We start from the raw sequence: 21,467 nt of genomic DNA, 5'->3' as shown, positions 1-21,467 counted from the left end.
TACTATAAGGCTGTTTTTTTTTTGTTTTTTTATTATTACGTTTATTCTGGTTTGTTTTGTGTTTGTATCTTTTATTTTAAATGTATTTATTTTATGTTTTGTGAGCTTATCTCTCTGTACAGCACTTTGGTCTGAAGGTTTTAAAGTGCTATATAAATAAAGTTGGATTGGATTATCACAGCTGACACACAGACAAAGTTTATATAATGTATCTTGACAAGCCATCACAATGTGGGGTTTATAAGGTGCTGAATGAACCAAACTCTTGTGAAAAACCAAAACTGCACAAAAACTCTTTAATAGTAGTCAACATAAAATTAACTTTTAATGTGCTACAGTCGGTATTCAAGAACAAGCTTCATCCATATAGCTACTCAACCAGTAGGCAAGAGAGATGACTGTTCAAATCGAGGCCTCTTTTCAAACATCTGTCAAACCTAATATTAGTCTAGCTTCCTCCTCTTTCTTTGTGTGACCTTTAATTTTGAATAGCACTGCTACGATGATGTCACCATTCCCAGAACCTGGATTTCTATTGTGTTGAAAATGTATAAATTGGTTCAAACCATCACAGAGAAAACATTTGGACAGTTGTGTATAAAGTTAAAACAAATGTTCTCACCCAGCCTCCTCCATTTCAGAGTGGTTGGGCGTAGTGTCGTAATCGTTCTCCAGCATCATACTCTGTCCTTCCAGACTGCAGCCCTATAGAGACGTCAGTAAATGTAAACATAAATTAACATCAATCAAATACAGTAAACACTTGCATAACAAAAAAACATATTGCCAGGGCAAGTGTAGGCACATAGAAATTGGAATCATGCACTTCTGACAGTTCACACCATCAGAGATTTGGTTTCAAAGCTGATGAAGAGAAACTGACAGGAAATGTAAACCAGGTCATTGCAGTGTCATACAGCTCATTCTGCAGTGGATGCGATTAGTAGAGGCGAAGAAATCCTGATGTAAACTGTGGGTGCTCTTACCAGTGTCAATGACTCATAAGCACATTGTGATGAGGCATTTTATTTGACTCATTGATATAGGACTCTGCTGTCTGACCATCCAAACAGCTTCCTCTGGTCCAACATCTCGTTATCACCTGTGATGTTTACATTAGCCAAATGAGCTCTGGTTAAGGTTCTCTGTGGAAGCAAAGTTGTTCAGATAACTGAACTGAAGCAGAGGCACTGTGGTGCATGCATGCAGGCAGGCCATACTGATCAAAAGCAGTTCAAAGACACAGGTCAAGAGGAGAGAGAAGGCTGTGGGGTCAAGCAGGGGGACAGCGTGCACCGTCCCCCGGGGCTGCCTCTGAGCCGAGGGGAACTTCAGTACTTAACCCTTCGAGATCGCTCGTCCCACGACCAGGACAGGGAAGAGGGGAAGGTAGGGAGGGAGGAAGCAGCCGTCCCCAAAGGACCCCTCCCAATCTAGAAAGGGGTCAAACCAAGTTGAGCATACTCTAAAATGAGATGCAATGAATGAATGAATGATTGAATGAAAAACCATCACCAGCCCCAAGCCAGGCATCATGATTATTGTCTCGTGGTGACAATCCAGTGGGAACATGAGTGCTTCTGAGCTTACGTTGGTAGGGAAGGGTTGTAAAACGACTCCGTCCTCATGCCGAGCCGCCTCCACTCGGTGGGGGCACTGCCTCGGGGAAGAGCCGGTCTCATACATGGACATGGCGCGGCCGCCGCGGGGCGGGTGTCGACCTAAGGGCCCCTGTAGGTGTTGTTGTTGTCCGCTGGGGGGTTGCCATCGCAGTGTTGTGTTTTCAGTCTGCAGGGAGTTCAGCTGCAGGGAACAAAACATCCTTCAAGTCAGCTCTAGCTGGGGGATGATCTCCTTACAAAAGCTTGGCCACACATTAATAATAGAGTAAAACACACAGTAGCCTCAGGGAGAGAAACACTTTAACACTTTATCCACGCCCAGTTCACCGTCACCTCTGTTTTGGTTTTCTCACGTTAAAAGGTTTGTTTCTTGAGAAGTGAAATGCTGACACTGTGTGTTTATATGAGAAACTGACACCCTTATTTACATTAGGAGGCGTCGAAAGAGCAATGGGAAACATGACTTTCTCCTTAGTGTTATGCAAGTCAACAAATGAACAACATACAAAACATTAAATAAGGGATTTTAGAAGCTTATTAGTTTACAAGTAAGGAGATATCTTGCAGTTCCACTGTTTCAGCAATTATGTTTTGGTAATAAAGATAAGGGACCGAAATGGAAAGTCACTTTTGTCAAATAGAAGCAGTATTGTTATGAAGTAAATAAAGCAGCAGTGGGAGGAGGTACGTCGTGTTAACACTGTCTCTCAGCCAAGTGAAGGCAGAAAGAAGCTGGGCTCTGGAGAGCTGTGATGCATATAAGAAAACCAGACTGAATGCTGCCATCTACCAACATGGGTCAGTGAGTGACAAACCTTGACGTCTTTCTTTATATACTATTTTCTAAGCATGCCCCCAAGATGATACACTTGGCAACATGATCAGGTGTTAGTGGTGACAACTGAGGACAGGCAGACATACATTCATTCATAAGGTGAGTTAGATAAGATATTATTTGAACATGTCAAGGTCAGAGTAATCAACATGTATTTGGTTGAGAGGGTATTACCCCATTTACACTTATTTACTTAGAACTGAGTGAAGAAAAAAAAGACTTTAAACAATCAAGACAGATTAAAATATGATTGCCAAATCTCAAAAATGTCTCTCCCCAAAAACAGATAGATTTTGTAGAAATATGTTAGCAAAGAAATAAGTAAGAATAGTCATAAAACAGTCCACAGCAGGGTCGGTGTATTTAAGATTAGGGTTAGTAACAGGAAATTGTTTCTTGACCCAGATACTGCTTTTGATTTGATATATCACTCAGTATTGGATCGAGGGCAGAACTCTTAACAAAGTAGGATATTCTTTCAGACTTTAGCAAGTAACACTGAATAAAACATGCTTGTATAAATAACGCTGAGGCCAAGTGGGGCTTTTTGAAGTTCTAAGAAATAAGGAACTGAACGATGAAATGTGACTAGAATAAACCTACAGCAGAGAGATTGGCTGTGTGCTGCCAATGGTGCTGCAGGCCTTCTGGAGGTGTGGGAGGGAGTGAGGAGTTGATAACTCGCCCACACTCAAACTCTAATCACTGCAACATTTAGGTTGTTTTTGGATGGTGGCGACTGCATGATCGTTCTGACTTAAGACGATGAATCATCATTTCCTCTATGGTAACTATTTGTTGATTTGTAAATGAGTAGTGAATCCTCCATCTATTTTAGACCACAAAGAACTATCAAATCAGATCTTGTTTGCCTTTTCACTGAGCAGCATAGGAGAGGAAGTCTGGTGATTTTTTATTATTACCACAGGAATTCTACCCCACCCAGAATCATAGCAGACATTTTCTCTGTAGCACTGAACACATTTCAATATTTCCGTATGACCTTTTTATGGCATCTTTATCAAAATACGTATACTCTGCAACTCAAAATGTATCCACTGTAGAACTCTATAGGGCAGAGGCAATGTCTGACACATGGAAACAGGCATGACCCGAACATATATTACTGATGTTTGTGGCTGAAATCAAATAACTAAATGTAACATCGCATTCGCAACATTCACAGCAGCTGGCCCCAGGCTCTGGAACACTCTGCCCCTCCATGTGAGGTCGGCCCAGACCCTAGGGGTTTTTTAAATCTACTCTTAAGACACACTTCTTCTCCCTGGCCTTCTAGTCAGAGCGGAGCACGACTCCTGACTTTTCCCTGTGTTTATTATATGTTGTGATTTATTGTGATTGTAGTAATGTGTTTTTATTACATGTACTGTACAGCACTTTGGCTCGACCAAAAATCGCTTTTAAATGTGCTTTATAAATAAAACTTGATTTGATTTGAACATAGGGCTGGGCGATATGGTCTCTAAATGATATCGCGATATTTACTGACTATCGCGATATACGATATATATCGCGATATTCTGAAATGTCCTCTAAAAAAAAACCCTTGATGTTTACAGTCACGCCAGTATGATGATTCTAGTAGTCCCTGCAACATATGTCTGCATTAAAAAAATCGACTAATAATGAAGAAAATGAACGCATTTGTTGCCATAGTAATTTATGCACTAACTACATTACTACTTGTACTACAACATTTGAATCATCAGTTCTTCCTCATTTTCCTCAATTGTTCATATTTGGTTTATTAAAATAATGATATTGTGGTCATTGTTCAAAAATGTCTACTATTATTATGAGTAGTATTATTATTATGTATAATGCGCTTTCTGCCTCCTGTCATTATCAGGAGTTTAGACATGTAATGGCTTATGTAGTAGATATAGATTAGAACTACATCTCCTAAACTGCTGGGACATTTCCCTAAAGCCAATACCTTTGTATATTTTCTACTCTTCACTTACTTGTCCGGCTAGGTCGGCTTTGATGTCCAGCCGACAGAAGACCTTGTTTATATTGGCATCATATTGAGAGGTGCAGTGCAGCGTCTAAAACCAGGAAGTAAGCTGTCTGGTTCCCTCGCAAAAGGCAATGGGATTTCTCCATAGGGTTTTGGAAATAGCTGGAAATAAGGTTGTGGAAACAAACCTGTTTGTAAACGCACGTTTTGTTCAGCCGGTAATATCCACATGTCTACCCTACTTTTATCATTTTCGAATCATAAATCTAATCTCGATAGATTATAAAAGGGTTTTAGGGACGCGTCACTGCACACTAGAAGCCAACTCCATCGATCAAGCTGGCTGAAACTTTCTCTCCCTTTCTTCTCATGCTCTGTCCACTCTCCTTTAACTCGTCGGTGACTTCTTTTATTTGAAGATAGTTTTTTAAATTGCCCGGCGCTCAGCGAAACGGACCGAGAGCAGGACTCCCGTTTGCCTTTTGTTCAACAACGGCAACGAGACATCAATCCCCAGCTAGCGTCGACATCCCGATATCGCGCTAGGAATGGTTGTTGTGTGTCCTCTGTCCAGTCATTAGCGAAACTACACCTGCAGGAAACATCGAAACACACTGCATTCTGATCACTGCGATGGAACCCGCTCACCCCTCAGCGTGACACTGCGAACAAATCTTACATTCTATATGGTTAGGACCGCTATATATTTTTGAGTGCGCGACACCCGCCCCCGAGCGGCGGGGCGCAGCAGCTGCGGAAGATACGTGTCCAATTGTACTTGTGGATCGCGGTCCGGCTCTTCCCGAGCAGTGCCCCCACCCGAGCCGGAGCGGGCTCGGCATGAGGACGGAGTCGTTTTACACCCTTTCCCTACCAACGTAAGCTCAGAGCACTTCATGTTCCCCACTGGGATTGTCCACGAGACACGTTAAGGTGATGCTGTGTCTGGGGCTAAATAGTGCTTCTGAGCAGGGGTNAGTGAATGCAACAGAGGCAAGTCACCAGACCAATCAGAGAGTTGCATGGATGCCACACACACACAGAGCCGAGCTTGAATGACACAAGCACACGTGTATTTCCATGCAACTCTCTGATTGGTCTGGTGACTTGCCTCTGTTGCATTCACTGAACACGGGAAATTGCAGTTCTGCCGTCCTCTCTTGTGTCATGACTCATGATGAGGTTCACGTAAAACACGGTTAATGTATTATATTATCGAGGTGTCTCAAATATATGTCAATCAAGTGGCACCTGCTAACGGGGTGGTGGATGATATTTTTCAAAAATTATTATTTTAATTTAATTTTTCTTTCTTTTGTTACTTTTTTTTTTAACGGTCCGCGATCTACCCGCACCACACTCACGATCGACCGGTCGATCTCGATCGACTGGTTGGCGACCACTGCCCTAAAGGGACATGATAAAAAAGGGTACAATGTCTCATAACATTTTTATTAATAATAATAATAGTTTAAGCCAAAACATGTTTGGAAAGACAACATTAACATTTGAAATGAATATAAAGTATTTTCTCTCTTTCTTTAGAACACTTTACAATCCTACGAACTTTAGTTTTGAGTACTTTTATTTATTTCTGCCATATAAATATATCACTAGTAAAAATGTATGATTGTACTACTTTTATCCATATTACTGATAGAGACAGTGATTCTGAGAAAATAGATTTACGAACTACCCTTTCTCATTAATAAACTAACATTTAATTAGGACATCAGTAAGTTTAACTCCAGGTCCAAGCCATATTCCAAGCACTGCATCATTTTGAATAAAATGTAAAGAGAGAAAATGTTTTAATGTAAATGTTATGAGATGGATATGGGACTTATCCATGTCATAAAATGTACAACCCCCAGCATTGGCCTTTCTATATTTAAAAGCAAATGTAACACCAGCATTGATGTGTTCCTCACAGTTTAGTCATGTGATTTAGTTTACAGCTCATGAAAAGCCATTGAAGTATGCAGCACCTTTTTAAATAAGACCTGAGAGAGCACGTGAATGATATACTTGAGCTTCCAACGTCAGCCCCGTAACCTGAACCAAGTGCCTCTCTGTAGCAGTAGGACGGGACATTTCTGACCTCACTAAATCCAGATAGAACCAGTTCTCCCCAGGCTAGCACACATGGCTGGTTTGCAAGACATTTGGAAATATATCAGTCACACTACATTACATACAACACCCTTTTCAAATCCTATACACACCTGGACTCTCTTTCTCTGCTTCAGAAACACATGAACTGAAAACAAAGAAAAGATTATAATTATTAGAATAGAACAGCAAGTTAAAAGGCTACCTAAAGTGCTTTATTTTGCTACAAACAAATGATTATATCAAGATATTATCGGCCATCTAACCTATGTTTTATTTCAGTTTTATAACTTTTCAATATTCTAATGTGATGTAGGAAGACAATCTTAAAGGATATAACGACAGAAAAAGATTTCTATGTTGAGGAAAGTCAAATGTGCCAGTCCTTCTGTGCCCTCTAACAGGAGTTTCCTATACGTGTTGTAGCATGAGAGGCATCATGGAACACACTGAACTACATTGTTCATTGTGTTGTCGTGCTCATACCCCTAACAGTATGTTCGTCCTGTGTTAATTGAAAAGAGTCTCGATAAAGATAATTGAAAAAACATCTGTACCAATTTAGTGTATGTTTGTGCTTTGTGAGAGTAGCTTATTTCCTCCTCTGTAGATTGCATAACACTTCCGTGTGTGTTCCCCATGAAGGGATCCGGCACATTACTCTAAAAGGCTGGCAGTGTTGTAAGGAGGTAGGCCTACATGCCCCAGTTGAATAACCAGCTTGACCAATCAGAGGAGAGGGGTCTGTCTTGGCAATCCAATAGAGTTTGGCACTGTTGTGCTACTGGAGATTAAATAAGGTCACATAAGTTTTGATTGCAATCGGATGACAAACTGTTTATTGGGGAATATACTGCAGAATGCATGACTCAGTATACGTAGGGTAACGAAAGACCTGAAGAGATAAGGTACGTTTATAGGAATTCTGTTGTATACGTGGGTAAATAAAAGAGTCACAAGATAGTTTTAGGAGACACAACATAAAATGCAGATAGAAAAAAAACAGACGACAAACAGATCAACACTTAACCAGTGTCTTGCAATTATCAGTGCCATATGTTTAGAAAGGTTAAATTACATTTAGAAATTGGTTTAACCTAGTAGGGGGGGCCAAAGGCAAAATGACCTGGTGAGGCCCTCTGCATAATATTTCCCCCACAGTCAGAGACACGTTGCTTTGATGTAAAGGCAAAGAGTAACATTATGTCTAGTAGCTACCCTTAGTTAGTTAAATCTCTGGTTAACAAAACATTCAAAGCAGTGCTTTCACATGGATGTTTGCGATTAAACTCTTTTACAGATCTGCCCACACAATTAACTGGTCGATTATTTAACAAATGTGTTAGCAGACTAAGAATTTCTTGAGTCGAGGACAGCACTACTTTTCTTTGCAACAATTTCACATTACATATTGTATAACATTCTCTTGCACTATTTTATTTTATCTGTTTTATGTCCTATATATATTCATGTTGCACTGTTGGAGGTCCCTTTTTCATTGCCATATCTACACTGTAGCTAATTTGTACCTGACAATAAAGCCTTGAATTGAATATTAATCCTGCATTTGCTCTTTCTAGTGTACAGCTCCTATTTCAACGTGCCTTCCCGGGTGTGGGGTGTCTCTTTTGAAACGGCCCCTTCTTGTTTACTCCTGTTTTCCAATAATTTCTTTGAAAGTATTACTTCAAATAGAGCATGGGCTTGGTCAGGAACTTGTATTGTACTTCATGTGATACGGGACTATACAAATAAACTTGACTAAACAGGCCTTTTGGGTTGAGCATGTTACATAACCGGTCTGGTTGCACATATGGCTTACATTAAGGTTGAAGCTGATTAACCGTGCTAGGTTTGGAGCATTAGTACACCACTTCCTACTCTGTGAATTCAGAAATATGAATGAAAAAGCATTACTTACTCCATTTCCTTCTTCTCTGCCTCCTCTTGTGTCAAGTCCTCTTCAACACTATAGTCCAAAACTGCCCCAACACCAAAAGCCTGGTTCTTCCTGATTAAAGGTTTGATGGAGTTGTGGTCTTCCCCTGCCACAAACTGACCATAGAAGGTCAGCTTCATCATTTTCTCAAACATCCACTGACCAAACACCTTCCTAGTCAGGTCCATCAACTGAGAAAAACAAGAACAATTATAGTAATTATTATTGTCTTATAACAGCAGACTCCATTAGGTAATAGGACATCCTACTCAATGCAGTACTTGTGCCATACAATTTGCCTCATTAAGAGCAGCACAAACACTTGGATGTTCTTAAACTTAATCGAGGAAACTAATTCAACTCACCTCTTTGTTCTTTTCAACAAGGACATCAATAGTGCAGAGCTTGAAGACCAGCAGACTTCGAAGCAGTTCAATATTTCCTTTGCTTCTGTAGGCTTCCTGTGTGTTGTCGAAGTCGATGCTAATTTTATTTAACAGTGTCTTTTTGACATGGCTGATGAGTTCCACTGGCTCGGCTTCCACCACGCTGCAGCCATCGATCTGTTGATGTGTCTCTTCTTTGCTCTTGGTGGATGCCACTGTTGATCGACATCTTCCCGGTGATATGCGTACATTCCTCACATTGCCCGGGTTCGCCCTAACAAGGGCCGCTGCGAACTTAGTGTAAGACATTTACTTTTATTTTCGAGTTACAGACAACAAAACACGAGGACCACCCTCTCACTGTGCTGTCGCTATGAGGTTGCCCTGGGAGCGCGCGCTGGATACAGAGGGGCGGTGCATCACATGTTACATGACGCTACCTCCTGGCTCTGCACGCTCAGACACACGCACACACACACACACGCACACACGCACACACAGACACACGCACACACACACTGATGCTTTTGCACATTCTCGTGCTTGACCTCAAAGCTTCTTGGAAAACAGAGAGAGATTAAAGCTTAATGTTTCCATAGCAAGTAGTTTGGAGTACTAAACAGTAAGAGGAAGGATGTACATCTTTATTTATGGGCTTTTTCTTTATACAGCACATTTTCATATGAATAAGAAAATGTAACCGGGTCATTCCTACTAGCATTCGGTGCCATTTAGGTCCCCACCACATTATATCATATATTTTGTATTAAAAGCTTGGTTTTAAATGTTTATACCCTCTACCATAAAACAAAACTAAATAATTACTCTGATTTTAGCATAAGTAGGCAAAATTGCTGTGTCCCAAATCATGTTTGCTCAACTTCTGTAACAGATATACAAAAGGAAATCAAAGAAATACAAACAAATTCTACATTTTTGTCAATGTTGTATAACCATTTTGCTAATATTCCTCATCAAATTGAAATTGTTGTTATTCATTCATTTTTATTGAAAATAAAGTGTGTGTCCCCTGTTTGAATGTCCCCCCTGTTACTCTTTGAATCCCTCTGGAAACGCCCCTTTACTATTCTACTATTTGTATGACTCAAGAAGAAGAAGGATACATTTTGAGTGGGAACCGGTGGGAACATCATCTTCAAGAAGCAGAGTGAATGCGTTCTTCCTTCAACGTTTTTTTAAAATGTTTTAAAGAACTTAACTGTTGCGGTAAAGCATAACATGTCCGCACCCTGTTATGCTAGTGGAACTGATCATTTGTTTTACATTTAGATTTTTTTTTAAATATATCTATCAAATATGTATTTCTGTTTTCACCAAGTGCTTGATTATCATCACACAAGTTTGGCATAAAATGTCCACCCTGTTACTATTTTTGACATTAACAGGGTGGACATTTTATATGTTGGGGATGGTAAAAAAAAGAAAAACGTTAAACATAATATCCTGAGCTTGACCAACATATTTTTCTTATGCTTTAACAAGCCATCATTCAGATTAAATAAAAAAAAAACATGGAAAATTATGTTTTTTATTTTTGAATACCCTAGCTGAAATGGCACCGAATGCTAGGAATGACCCAATTGTTCCCCTTGTTTCATCTTCTGAAGCTATCTTTTAACTACCTTGTTACAAGGAAAAAGATAATCAGAATACTTAATTTGTCTTAATACTGATTTTGTAAATGTAATCAAATAAAGGTAAACTTCCAATAAAAGGTTAAATAAAATTTAAAAAATTTAAAAAAACACGTGATGAACACGTCTTTCACTACTTTAAGGAGTTTGGTCAATGTGGTGCTGTGTTTTCAGACACAACATTTCTTAAAAAATAAATCATGCTTCAAAACACCTAGAAATATTACCTATACAGAGGTAGGCCTATGACCCACATACAGCAGTAACAGCTGTTATAACCATTGGGAGGGATACTGTACATACAGTAAGTATGTTCTGCATCAGCTTGTTCAAGCTCTAGTAGAAGTTTATGTTATTTACATTGAGTGAAATATTCAAACCCTAGATTCCTTTTTAAATGGCTTCACAATTATTTACAATGAAAACATTCTAGAGGTTGTTTGCATTGTTGTATACAAAGTTCTCCAACAGATGCATGTAGTTATAATTTAATGTTTAAAAAACAATATCAAGTGTGCACCATGGCTGCTTTTCTGAAGTGTTTCTAAATGAGCCGATTTCCCTTTGTTTGCTCAGCAGAGCACATCTAATTGTTGAAGGTGTTTGGTAATAATTGGTTATAACCATAGACTGTGTATATAGGTTGTAACACATCCAGAGACCTGATGCCTGAAGTTGACAGAGAACCAACCCGGACCAGGATTGAGCCAACACGAAGACAAAAGGCATGACTATTGGGTCTTGGGAGAGAAAAGGTGACACAAGAAAGGACCATGGGTCATCGTGTGTATATTTCACATCGTGTATCGCGTGTATATTTCTAATGCGTAACCCTTTAGAAGGAAACATTTGACTTTTATCTCCATTACATTAGTTTCACAACTTTGTGTCGCATCGTTAATTACAACCTATTGTGAAGTTGGCCATTACTGCATAGGCTACTTTTACTTTCGGTACGTTTAGCACATGTTGATGTTCAAAATGTAAGTTATTTTACCATTGTAACATTTTGAATGAAGGATGACTTCATTGTATTACTGTATTCCTACACTAATGCAATTAAATCATTGCTTTTTTACTCAATTTAAAGCTCAAACTAGGCAATTTCTTACACCACTGCTAGGTCTACTTGTTTACAACATTATTATGAGTTGGGTTATAGGGGAATACCATAGAAATACCAGAGCCAGTTACATGGTCCTTTCACTTACCGACAGGAGGCAGCAAATCAATAACCCTCACTACAGTCTGCTTGTATTGAGAACTAGAAGTAGACAGACCCGTTTGCTAATGTTGCTAACCAACAAGGAAGCAGCACAGCGTGCCAACTGCTAGCAATATATAATCGAAGGAAGGTGCCCTTGCTTGTGTAAAAGGTAATTGCTGTTTTCATATTTAATTCTTATTTATGAACTGAGTTTAACGTATCCTACTTTATTATTTGTTTCGTAGTGAGAGAGGAATATTGGTGTTTTTTTTGTTGCGGAAACAGACTCTCGTTAGCCCCGGCTAGCTGACCTGTCAACAAAGAGACCGATATCGTAATTACATGGACTACATAACACGTCTTAAGTCAGTTTAAACATTAAATGAAAACATGTCAAGCAGGACTGTCCGGTGTATTTGTTTTCTAATTTATTTGATGCAGCGTTACGTTGCAGAAAACGTAAGGCAAGCTAACGTTCATGTATATAACTGACGCTAGCTGAGGTTAGCTAGGCAGGCTAGCCGTGTTGAGGCTAAGGTTACTTCTGGGAAAACACCTTTCTCTGATGACTTATCACTGCTGAATGTGATGTTGTTAACCAGGACATTTCAGGATATTATCTAACGTTATTACTAAATTAATGTATTAACCCATCAATGTGTCAGTTAACCAGGGGCTGAGTTTCAATGTGTCGAAAACGTAATGAAGTTGAAGTCTTACTTGTATTTAACGTTTAATGTTAGATTCGTGTTAGTTAAACAACAACAACAGAGCGTTCACCACGATTATACGAGTATTTAGAAAAATAAAAGGGAGTGCTGGTAGATGTTCCACTAAATACTTGCAGGTGACATATTACTGGTTAAACCAGACCACTCAGGTGCAGAGTGACATATTACTGGTTAAACCAGACCACTCAGGTGCAGAGGCAGCCAGGGTTAATGAATAATGGAACATCGTAAATCATTTTGAATAGCCTTTACAATCACCAGGTCTGAATACATTACAACCAATGAGTAGGTTTTAGGGCCATAAAGTCATAACATATGTTTGCACGCAATTGTTAAACATTCAAAATGTATATTTACATGTATGACTCAGATTCACATTTATTACTATGTTTTTTTTAAAAAGATTTCAGGTTTGGATCCGAGGGCCTGTGCCATTTTGTTTTGAACTCATCATTTACTACTCATGGCTAGATCTCTGCTTTTAAATATTCTTTACTTTGAATTAAATTGAGGACTTGCAGGCGGATGGACTAAGTCTCGGATTGGAACTAGGAAGTAGAATAAGGACTACTTCAACAGCTATTTGTGAAAGCAAGAAGTGATCTAAAAGTCTGCAGGTGCCCCCATTCTCTGTCAGCAGTGCCAATCACTCAACCACCATGTCAGATGGACGGATCTATGTGGGGAATCTTCCCGTGGATGTCCAGGAGAGAGACATTGAGGATCTCTTCTACAAATATGGAAAAATCCGGGACATTGAATTGAAGAACAATAGAGGCACTATCCCGTTTGCATTCGTCCGATTTGAAGACCCACGGTGAGTTTTAGGGATGGTGTTTGGCACATCAAATCACATTCCCCTTGTCCCCCGTCTCCAGTGACTGGCAGCAGGGACTGGATGGGGACGGCATTTCCAGACCTTTGTCCGCAAGCAAACAAGCGTACTTTGGTAAGGAGTTCTTTGCTCTCTTCTCTTAGGGATGCAGATGATGCTGTCTATGGAAGGAATGGATATGGATATGGAGACTCCAAGCTGAGAGTGGAGTACCCTCGGTCCGCTGGTGCTAAATTTGGTCCTATGGGTGGTGGTGGTGGAGGAGGAGAAAGAGGTGGTGGAGGTGGACCTGGAGGACCTAAAGGAAGATTTGGACCCCCAACTCGAAGATCTGAATTCCGGGTCATGGTTACTGGTAGGTGGACGTCATGAGTCATAGCCAGATCATAATTCTCTCTTTCGCTGTCTTCTGGAGCTCATGGTGAATGGGAGTGTGTTGGTGGTAAGAGTCGTAGGAAGATACTTTCACCCTTTCTCTCATGGCGGACTGGAGGACAAGGGAACTAGTAAAGGTCGTCGCAAGTTGTAGACAGTACATTTCTCTCTTTCTTGGCGGAGTGGAGGACAAAGAGACTAGTAGAGGAAATCATGAGCCGTAGGAAGATTTGTTTCACACTCTCTCTCATGATGGACTGGAGGACAAGAGAACTAGTATTTGACATCACAAGCCGTAGGCAGATAACTTTTTCTCTCTCCAATGGCGGACTGGAGGACAAAGGGACTAAAAAGATCATCATCCATCCTAGGCAGATATGTTTCTCTCTTTCTTGGTGAAGTGGAGGACAAAGAGACTAGTAGAGGAAATCTTGAGTCATAGGCAAGTATGTTTCTCTCTCTCATGCCGGATTCAAGGACAAGGGAACTAGTAAAGGACGTCATCAGTCATAGGCAGATATGTTTCTCTCATGGCGGATGAAGGTCAAGGGGACTAGTAGTGGACATCATGAGCCTAAGGTAGATCTTCTCTCTCACGGACTGGAGGACAAGAGACCTAGTTAAGGACATACAAGTTTTAGGCAGAAGTGTTACTCTCTTTCTTGGCGGACTGAAGGACAAGGGGACTAAATGGATGAGGTCAAGTCAGCTTTTTAAGTCATGAAAAACAAAACATTAACGGAAACCGGTCATGTTGGCTGCATAAACCCAAACACCAACTATAGCGAATGGTAGGTGTATTTTTGTCATTACAGCAATAACTGTTGTATGCTACCGTTTAAACAAGCATGCTAATATCAGCTGTAGATTAGGACTGCTTATCTAACTCCAACTCCTCCCAGTTTATTCAGTTGCATGGCTATGCAGGCGATACTAAAGCAGATTTCTGAAAGAACATTGGATTTGATTATATAAGATTTGTTATTTATCATAAGCTCAAACTTCATAAAACATGCTTTTAAACCTATTACTAAGGTTGCCAGGTATTTTAACTTTAAAAGAAGAAAGTCATTTCTGTCCCTAACAAATGTAGTCTTTTACCATTTCAGGATTACCACCAACTGGGAGCTGGCAGGATCTGAAGGATCATATGCGCGAGGCAGGGGATGTTTGTTTTGCAGATGTGCAGCGTGATGGAGACGGGGTGGTAGAGTTCCTCCGTAGAGAGGACATGGAGTACGCATTGCGCAGACTGGATCGGACCGAGTTCCGCTCACATCAGGTGAGTGCCTGTGCTGTTGAGATTCAAATGTCCCTTTTTAATCATAAGAGGTTAAAACGAACAATATCCAATATTCCTCCTTTTGTAGGGTGAGACTGCTTACGTCCGTGTCTACGAGGAACGGGGCACTCCCAGCTTTAACCGCTCACGTTCCCGCTCCAGATCCAGAAGTCGCTATACACCTCCCTACCATAACAGGGGGTCTCCTCCTGCTCGCTACCAGTCACCTCCACGCCATGCTATGTCGCGCCATAGTCCGCGCCATAGTCCGCGCCATAGTCCGCGCCATAGTCCACCCCCCAGGAGGCACGCTCCACAGCACCATAGCCCACCACCACCACGTCATTACCGGTAAAAAGGCACTCCATTTATAGAGGAATTGGGGGAAATGTTTTGTAATTCTACTTCTTAATTTTTTTGAAACCCCAGGCCTCCTTGTAAGAAAAGTCATTGTTATTACTATTTACATTCCATGTTCACGATCACCCTGCTCCTCCCCAATGCCTTAAAGATAATTTGTCTTTGTTTTTTAAACACCCATTTGTGGTATCTGGAATCGGGATTGTTGTTTTTTCTTTTTTAGCGAGGTAATTATATTTGATTATCATATAATGTATTGCAGATTTCTTTTATAAAGAAATCCTGGGGTGTGGTGTCAAACCTTGACGGGGAAGATAGCTTTTAGGCTAAAAGTCATATTGCTTAAATTCTTCACACGATTTTTCTTATTGTGTGTTTCATCCAGTAGATTTAATCATACACTTGCCAATCTGAGAATCTGTGAAGCTAATCAATATCCTACTCTGATTCAAAACATGTATCCTGTGAGCCTTTTAGACTAGTGCCACATGTTGACTGTGAGTCTCACCTGTCAGATTTCTTTTTTTATGTGTGATCGAGGTGGCCTGTTGTTGGATTATAATTTGTATGCATCTCTAATGTTGTTTTTTCTTTACAATAAAAATGCAAACTTTTTATGGTCTTTTTTTCCTAAATCTTGTTTTTAATAGATCCTAACTACTATTAATCTAACTCATTTTCAAAAGGTTGAGGCAGATGTTAACCTTAACCATGGCTTTATTTTATTCAAATGTCCCATTGAGCTGGCATGCTAAATTAAAGGCTCCCTTAGCAGCTATAAGTAATTGTATTATTTGCAACCTGTATTTAAAGCAAAGCAAATATTTTATTGTAATTTTGATAATGGCAAGCTGTAAAAAACTTGAACAGAAAGCTGTCAAATATACAACACCAATGGTCAGTAAAGATATAGTACTTTCTGAAATGCATAAAATCAAGGCTGTTGTAGTCCAGCTCTTTCATCAAAAATCCCTGCAGAAATGAAATCAGCGTCTCAATACTTGTGTTGCTTGGATTGAAGTGAAACAAATAAAAAATACCGTTGCTAAACTTGAGTATAAAAGTGTAAAGTGCGAAGATAAAAACCAGGCACATGGGATGCAAAATATAATATTTTTTTAATACGCAATAAATGAATTTTACCAGATGACAATTTTGAGAGGACAGAGAAAAAAATAAAAAATATATTTATTTCCAATGGCATATTTGTATCTTTCTGTTCCTGTTCCTTATAATCAGATAAAGACCATATACAGACATCGTATTGCATTTATATAAATATGTACGAGCTTAGTTTCTTTCAAACACATTGCTTACAGTAAATCTTCTGACAACAAACACAGCAATACACAAACAGCAATACTCAGGCATGTTTTAGAAGATCATGTGGAGACATTAGCAGTGGAATCCAAACACTTGTGGGAAAGCTGCTGTGAACCAAACAAGGGTGTGTTATGGCTATTTTGCAATTGTAAGTGGCAGCAATGAAACTATAGGTCACATAGAGAATTTTGTATTTGTGTTGAAGATTTGGGACATCCCTCTGGAATATCTGCTAAACTGATTATCACAGACCCCGTTAGGCCAATTAAAACTATTGATATAAAGTCTTCCTGAACATTGTTTCTTTAAATATATGTTGATTTCAGCTGAACAAATACAATTCCCATTCACAATATTTGATTAGCATCAGACAATTCAGTGGTGTGAACATACGCACATAAAACCAAGTTTATCTGTATGGCTACATACCACTGACCAGCAAGCACTAAACAACCCTAAATGACGAAGACAGCTTCAAAAATATCAAATTATCAGGAGTATCTAAAGTAAATCTGCTGACCATTGCTGTCAAAAATGATAAAATGCACTTCAATGGACTGAGCACAAGTTCACTGCTCTTTCAACTGATCAAACTACGGATGTAGCCTATCAAGGTGGAGGGCGCTGAACAAAATTAAGAAACAAAATGTAGGCAAGAAAAAGGGACAAACTGAAACCATGTATGTGATCTGAAATCTCATGAGGAGCAGAGTTCATTTTCAACTGCTATGAACACAGGGATCTTGAGGTAATAAAGAGAAATGCACATTTACTCCAGGAAATAGCTACAGGTATTGTAAGACTAGAGTGTGTTAGAGACAAGGCAACCAAGATGGCAGGGCAATACATTGGCAGAAAACCATAACATTGATTGTAGGGTAAAAGCGAATAAGAGAGTGCAAAGGAAGCATGCTGCCTTCACTGCACACCACTTTCAGTTTACCACCAGCTCAAAATCAACCACACCAGCTACCGCAATGCTGCAAGGAAATATAATCTGTTGGCACTGTACTATCTTGATGTTGTGAAAAAACAACAGCATATATCTTCCGCCTGAGCAGCATAGTGTTATCTAAGGAGAGAAAAATGTGTCTGCATTGAACCAGTAGCAAGAACCAGTCTGCAAAGAAACAATGCATAGCCAAGGTCAGAGATAGAAGGAGCTCAATGTTTAGGAACTTGGTACAAGAGGAAAGATGGTATTTATATGCAAACTATGTGCAATCATGCCCGAGTGCACAGAGATCACAGGTTGGGTCTGGATTTCCTCCAAGCTTGTGTGCATTAGAGGCAAAAACAGGAAGAGGACCATCACGCCTCAGAGAAGCCGGTAATTTGTCCTAAAATGGCTGTTGAGAAGCAAACCACACATGCTACTTAGACACAAACTCCTCTAATGTACATTTAACGCTCACAAAACCAAATCATCCAGTAATGGTGGACATCATTACTGAAAATATATTCAAGAAGGTTAGTCATGGTAGCTACAATTTAAGCAAAAAAGATGATATTTAAAATATATTCAAGTGCATCACAAGATGTGCGTGTAACTGAACAAAAATAACAATACAGAGAATAATTTGGTTGCTGGATCCCTGAAAAAATAGCTTAATTTAAGGCAAAATAAATAACATCCTGAAGCAGTTCCAACAATGGTACATTCACTAGGTGAACAATATCACATAAAAAATAAATGTACTGGCAATAATTCCATCTCCCCTGAATATACATGTAGAGAGGAGCAGCTGGGATTAAGTTGTTGTACAACTATCTTAGAATACTGGATTTACCAATCACTGTATTTCATAAACATGTCTTTCCCTTTGAATAAATTACTATTATGTGGTGTCAGTGTCTTGAAACAATTCAGCACAAAGAAACGTGGCAGCAGAACAGTTGTGTCACTTGTTTTCTATGAGCGTCTGTACTTTGTTGACCAAGTCTCGCGCCATCATCAAGACCTGCGGGACGTTGTGTCGCTCTGCCATTTCTGAGAAAACAATTGGAAAACCATAATTATTTACAATAATATTGCTAATATTTAACTGTTTATTTTCCCCTTAAGACTGAGAGAGCTGCTTTTGAAAGTACCCTACAATATCATAGCTGATCAATCTAGTTTTAATTATGAATATGCTCTGGTAATTGTCAACACTTGTTTCCATCATATTGTAGAATTGTATTTCTCTTCTCTTACCATTAAAGAACTTGATGATGTCTGTGAAGTCCATGTTATTTTCTAGGATGATGTCTCTATACATTTCCACAAGTGCCAGAGCGATGAAGAGGACAAAGTGCTCGGAGGAGATGTACTTGGCTGCCCAGATTGTTTCCCACACAGAGTAAACATCATCATACACCATTTCTGTGCAAAAAAGACAACCAGGATCAGATTACATACAGTATAACATTATATAAAATCATCTTAAATTGTCAATTCTAGCAAATGTCATGATGCGTGTGTTTGCCTTCACCTCTTTTAAAGTCGAGTAGAAACCATCGATAACAGAAGTAAAAGTGTGTGTAGTCTCCATTCTGCTGCATCAGTTCAAACAGCTCAGAGTCCAGGATCTATTTGTGTAAAAATAAGATGTCATTATTACACTATAGCTTTTGTGTATATGCATTCATTCACATCCGCTGGTGCGCATTTATCCACATACCTGGATAAGAGAACGCATATTGGCGAAGTGAGAGTCCATGGCACCTCCATGAGGAAAGTTCTGGTTCATCCTCTTCATCATTTCAGTGAAGCAGCTGAATGCCATGACCTCTGGAAAGCACACACATAAAAAAGCAAATTTAGCCATTTAATTGCATTAAAAAAAAGTGTATACTGAGAGTTTTTAGTTATTTTTCACTGACCATCGTCCAGAATAACCAGTAGGGGAGCTAGCAGATCACACATGCCCTGGACGTAACCTGTATCGAGATGCTGCCACACATAACTGCAAAGACAACGATAGTTACGTCTGTAACTACGGTTCTATGAGTCCCGGATGCTTTAGCACTGGATATGTCCATCGCACGCATGCGCAGCTCGAGTACCAATAACAACAAAGTCACCTGTGACTCACGTGACACCGGCTATATATGCCGGTGTCGTCAGAGGATCTGTTTCCAGAATCTTCTCGCGAGCACACAATAATTCTGAGTGACAGGATATTCTGGTGGTCATCCGGGACTCATAGAACCGTAGTTACAAACTTAAATATTGTTCTATTTCGTCCCTACTGACAGAGGCAGTGCTTTAGCACTGGATGACTTATATCAACAATGTCATGAAGAATCCAAGCACTTACTTACCTAGCCGGAAGCAGCGGAGCTCGGCAACAGGACCACGCCCAAAGCGTGGGGAGTGGCGACATTGACCCGGTAGAACCTGGAGAATGTGCCAGAAGACTCCCACGACGCTGATGGTCTCCAGGGGCACCCCTCTCAGGGCAGCCCAGGATGTTGAGATGCTCCTCGTAGAGTGGCATCTCAGCCCTGATGGCAGGGGGCGGCCACTGGCCCCATAGGCATGTGAGATGGCATCGGGACAGCCGCTGTTTAGAGAGAGCACAACCCTTCCTAGTGCCGCCATGGCAAACAAAGAGCTGCTCTGACCGCCGTATACAGGCCGTATCATCAATATATATGCCCTTAGGGCACTCAGCAACTCAGGCGTGCCGCTCTTCTGTGGAATGTTAAAGCGTGCCAGCTGGATAGGCCGATTGGAGTGGGCTACACTTGGGCAGGAATGCCACATTCGGCCCGAGGGCAACACCCGAGCCATCGGAGTTCCACCTCAGGCATGTATCGCTCACGGAGAGGGCATGTAGCTCTCCAACTCGCTTCCCTGAGGTTATGACAAGCAGAAATGCTGCCTTCAAGGACAGCCACTGAAGCCCCACCTGGGCCAGGGGCTCGAAGGGAGGAGATGATAGGGCATCCAGCACTAGGGGCAGGTCCCAAGCCGGAGCCCTCGGGGTGCTAGGGGGACGCCGCCGTAGAGCCCCTCTCAGAAAGAGGGACACCAACCTGTGGAGCCCCACCGCGGCGCCTTCGACTCCAACATGTCGGGCAGAGATAGCAAACATAGCAGACATATACACCTTCAAAGTGGAGTGAGAACGTCCACTATCCAGAAGGGACTGCAGGAACTCTAAAATGGTGGCCACAGAGCAATGCCCCGGATTCTCAGCCTTACTCAAACACCAGTGGGAGAAGAGCTTCCATTTGCACTCATACTGCGCCCGAGTGGATGGTGCTCTGGTATTCAGGATAGTTTCCCTGACAGATGCCGTGAAAACGCTCAACAGCGGGTTGGGCCCCGCAGAGGCCAAGCCCAGAGCTGAAGGCGGTGAGGGTCGGGATGCCAGATCTGACCCCTGAGCTGTGACAGAAGGTCCTTCCTGTCGGGGAGACGCCATGGTGGTCTGCAGCAGAGACTGCACAGCAGTGGGAACCAAACTCTCCCCGGCCAGCAGGGGGGCAACCGGAAGGAGCCTGTGCCCCTGAGTAAGGACCCTCTAAAGCGTCTGTAGTATCAGAGGCAGTGGCGGGAAGGAATACAGGAGACTGTCTGGCCAGTCGTGCGCCAGAGCGTCCTGACCCATCGGGCTGGTCACCTCTGCCCAGGAGAACCAGAGGGGGCAGTGCCTTGACTCTTCCGAGGCAAAGAGGTCCACCTCGGCCCTGCCGAAAAGGCTCCAGATTGTCTCCACCACTTCTGGGTGAAGCCTCCACTCCCCTGGTGGAGGTTTGTGCCGTGAGAGGAAATCTGTGACCTGATTTAGGTTTCCTGGTAGAACGACTGGCGAGGCGGGGGAGCGCCCAAGG

The 21,467-nt window shown here is 41.1% G+C and overlaps 4 protein-coding genes across 6 annotated transcripts in view; 1 reads left to right on the top strand and 3 right to left on the bottom strand.

Moving 5' to 3' along the window:
- The window catches only part of LOC104958910 (proline dehydrogenase 1, mitochondrial-like), a 92,952-nt gene extending 83,694 nt beyond the window's left edge, over positions 1–9,258 (bottom strand). Inside the window, exons 1-3 of the mRNA XM_010786742.1 lie at positions 8,855–9,258; positions 8,472–8,680; positions 6,664–6,698 (exon numbers count right to left, since the gene is read on the bottom strand). Coding sequence (XP_010785044.1) covers positions 6,664–6,698; positions 8,472–8,680; positions 8,855–9,184 — 574 coding nt within the window. The 5' untranslated portion in view covers positions 9,185–9,258. The remainder of the gene's footprint in view (positions 1–6,663; positions 6,699–8,471; positions 8,681–8,854) is intronic.
- LOC104958909 (ARF GTPase-activating protein GIT2-like) lies at positions 239–1,800 on the bottom strand. Its single transcript, XM_010786741.1, has 3 exons — positions 1,591–1,800; positions 1,344–1,433; positions 239–705 (listed from the first exon to the last, which is right to left on the bottom strand). Exons 1-3 carry the CDS (start codon positions 1,690–1,692, stop codon positions 619–621), a joined length of 279 nt encoding a protein of 92 aa, XP_010785043.1. The 5' UTR covers positions 1,693–1,800; the 3' UTR covers positions 239–618.
- Positions 9,259–11,796: 2,538 nt separating the features above from the next.
- Positions 11,797–15,935, top strand: srsf9 (serine and arginine rich splicing factor 9). Of its 3 annotated transcripts, none has more exons than XM_010786731.1 (5): positions 11,797–11,906; positions 13,109–13,285; positions 13,447–13,658; positions 14,788–14,960; positions 15,049–15,935. In XM_010786731.1, exons 2-5 carry the CDS (start codon positions 13,128–13,130, stop codon positions 15,313–15,315), a joined length of 810 nt encoding a protein of 269 aa, XP_010785033.1. In that variant the 5' UTR covers positions 11,797–11,906; positions 13,109–13,127; the 3' UTR covers positions 15,316–15,935. The 3 variants fall into 3 exon arrangements, with proteins under 3 accessions (XP_010785033.1, XP_010785035.1, XP_010785034.1); XM_010786733.1 differs by having other exon boundaries at positions 11,798–11,906; positions 13,106–13,285; XM_010786732.1 differs by having other exon boundaries at positions 11,798–11,906; positions 13,086–13,285.
- A 486-nt stretch (positions 15,936–16,421) lies between these two features.
- LOC104958898 (small G protein signaling modulator 1-like) lies at positions 16,422–19,628 on the bottom strand. Its single transcript, XM_010786730.1, has 5 exons — positions 19,509–19,628; positions 19,307–19,416; positions 19,118–19,214; positions 18,841–19,008; positions 16,422–18,633 (listed from the first exon to the last, which is right to left on the bottom strand). The coding sequence occupies exons 1-5, from the start codon at positions 19,549–19,551 to the stop codon at positions 18,545–18,547; spliced, it is 507 nt and encodes a 168-aa protein (XP_010785032.1). The 5' UTR covers positions 19,552–19,628; the 3' UTR covers positions 16,422–18,544.
- Between the last annotated feature and the right edge of the window lie 1,839 nt (positions 19,629–21,467).

Source organism: Notothenia coriiceps, unplaced genomic scaffold (genome assembly GCF_000735185.1).
Source record: "Notothenia coriiceps isolate Sejong01 unplaced genomic scaffold, NC01 NC01_scaffold00029541, whole genome shotgun sequence".
In the NCBI taxonomy this organism is placed as follows: Eukaryota; Metazoa; Chordata; class Actinopteri; order Perciformes; family Nototheniidae; genus Notothenia; species Notothenia coriiceps.
The sequence above is the reverse complement of the archived record's forward strand: the minus strand, read 5'-3'. Positions and strand labels throughout refer to the sequence as shown.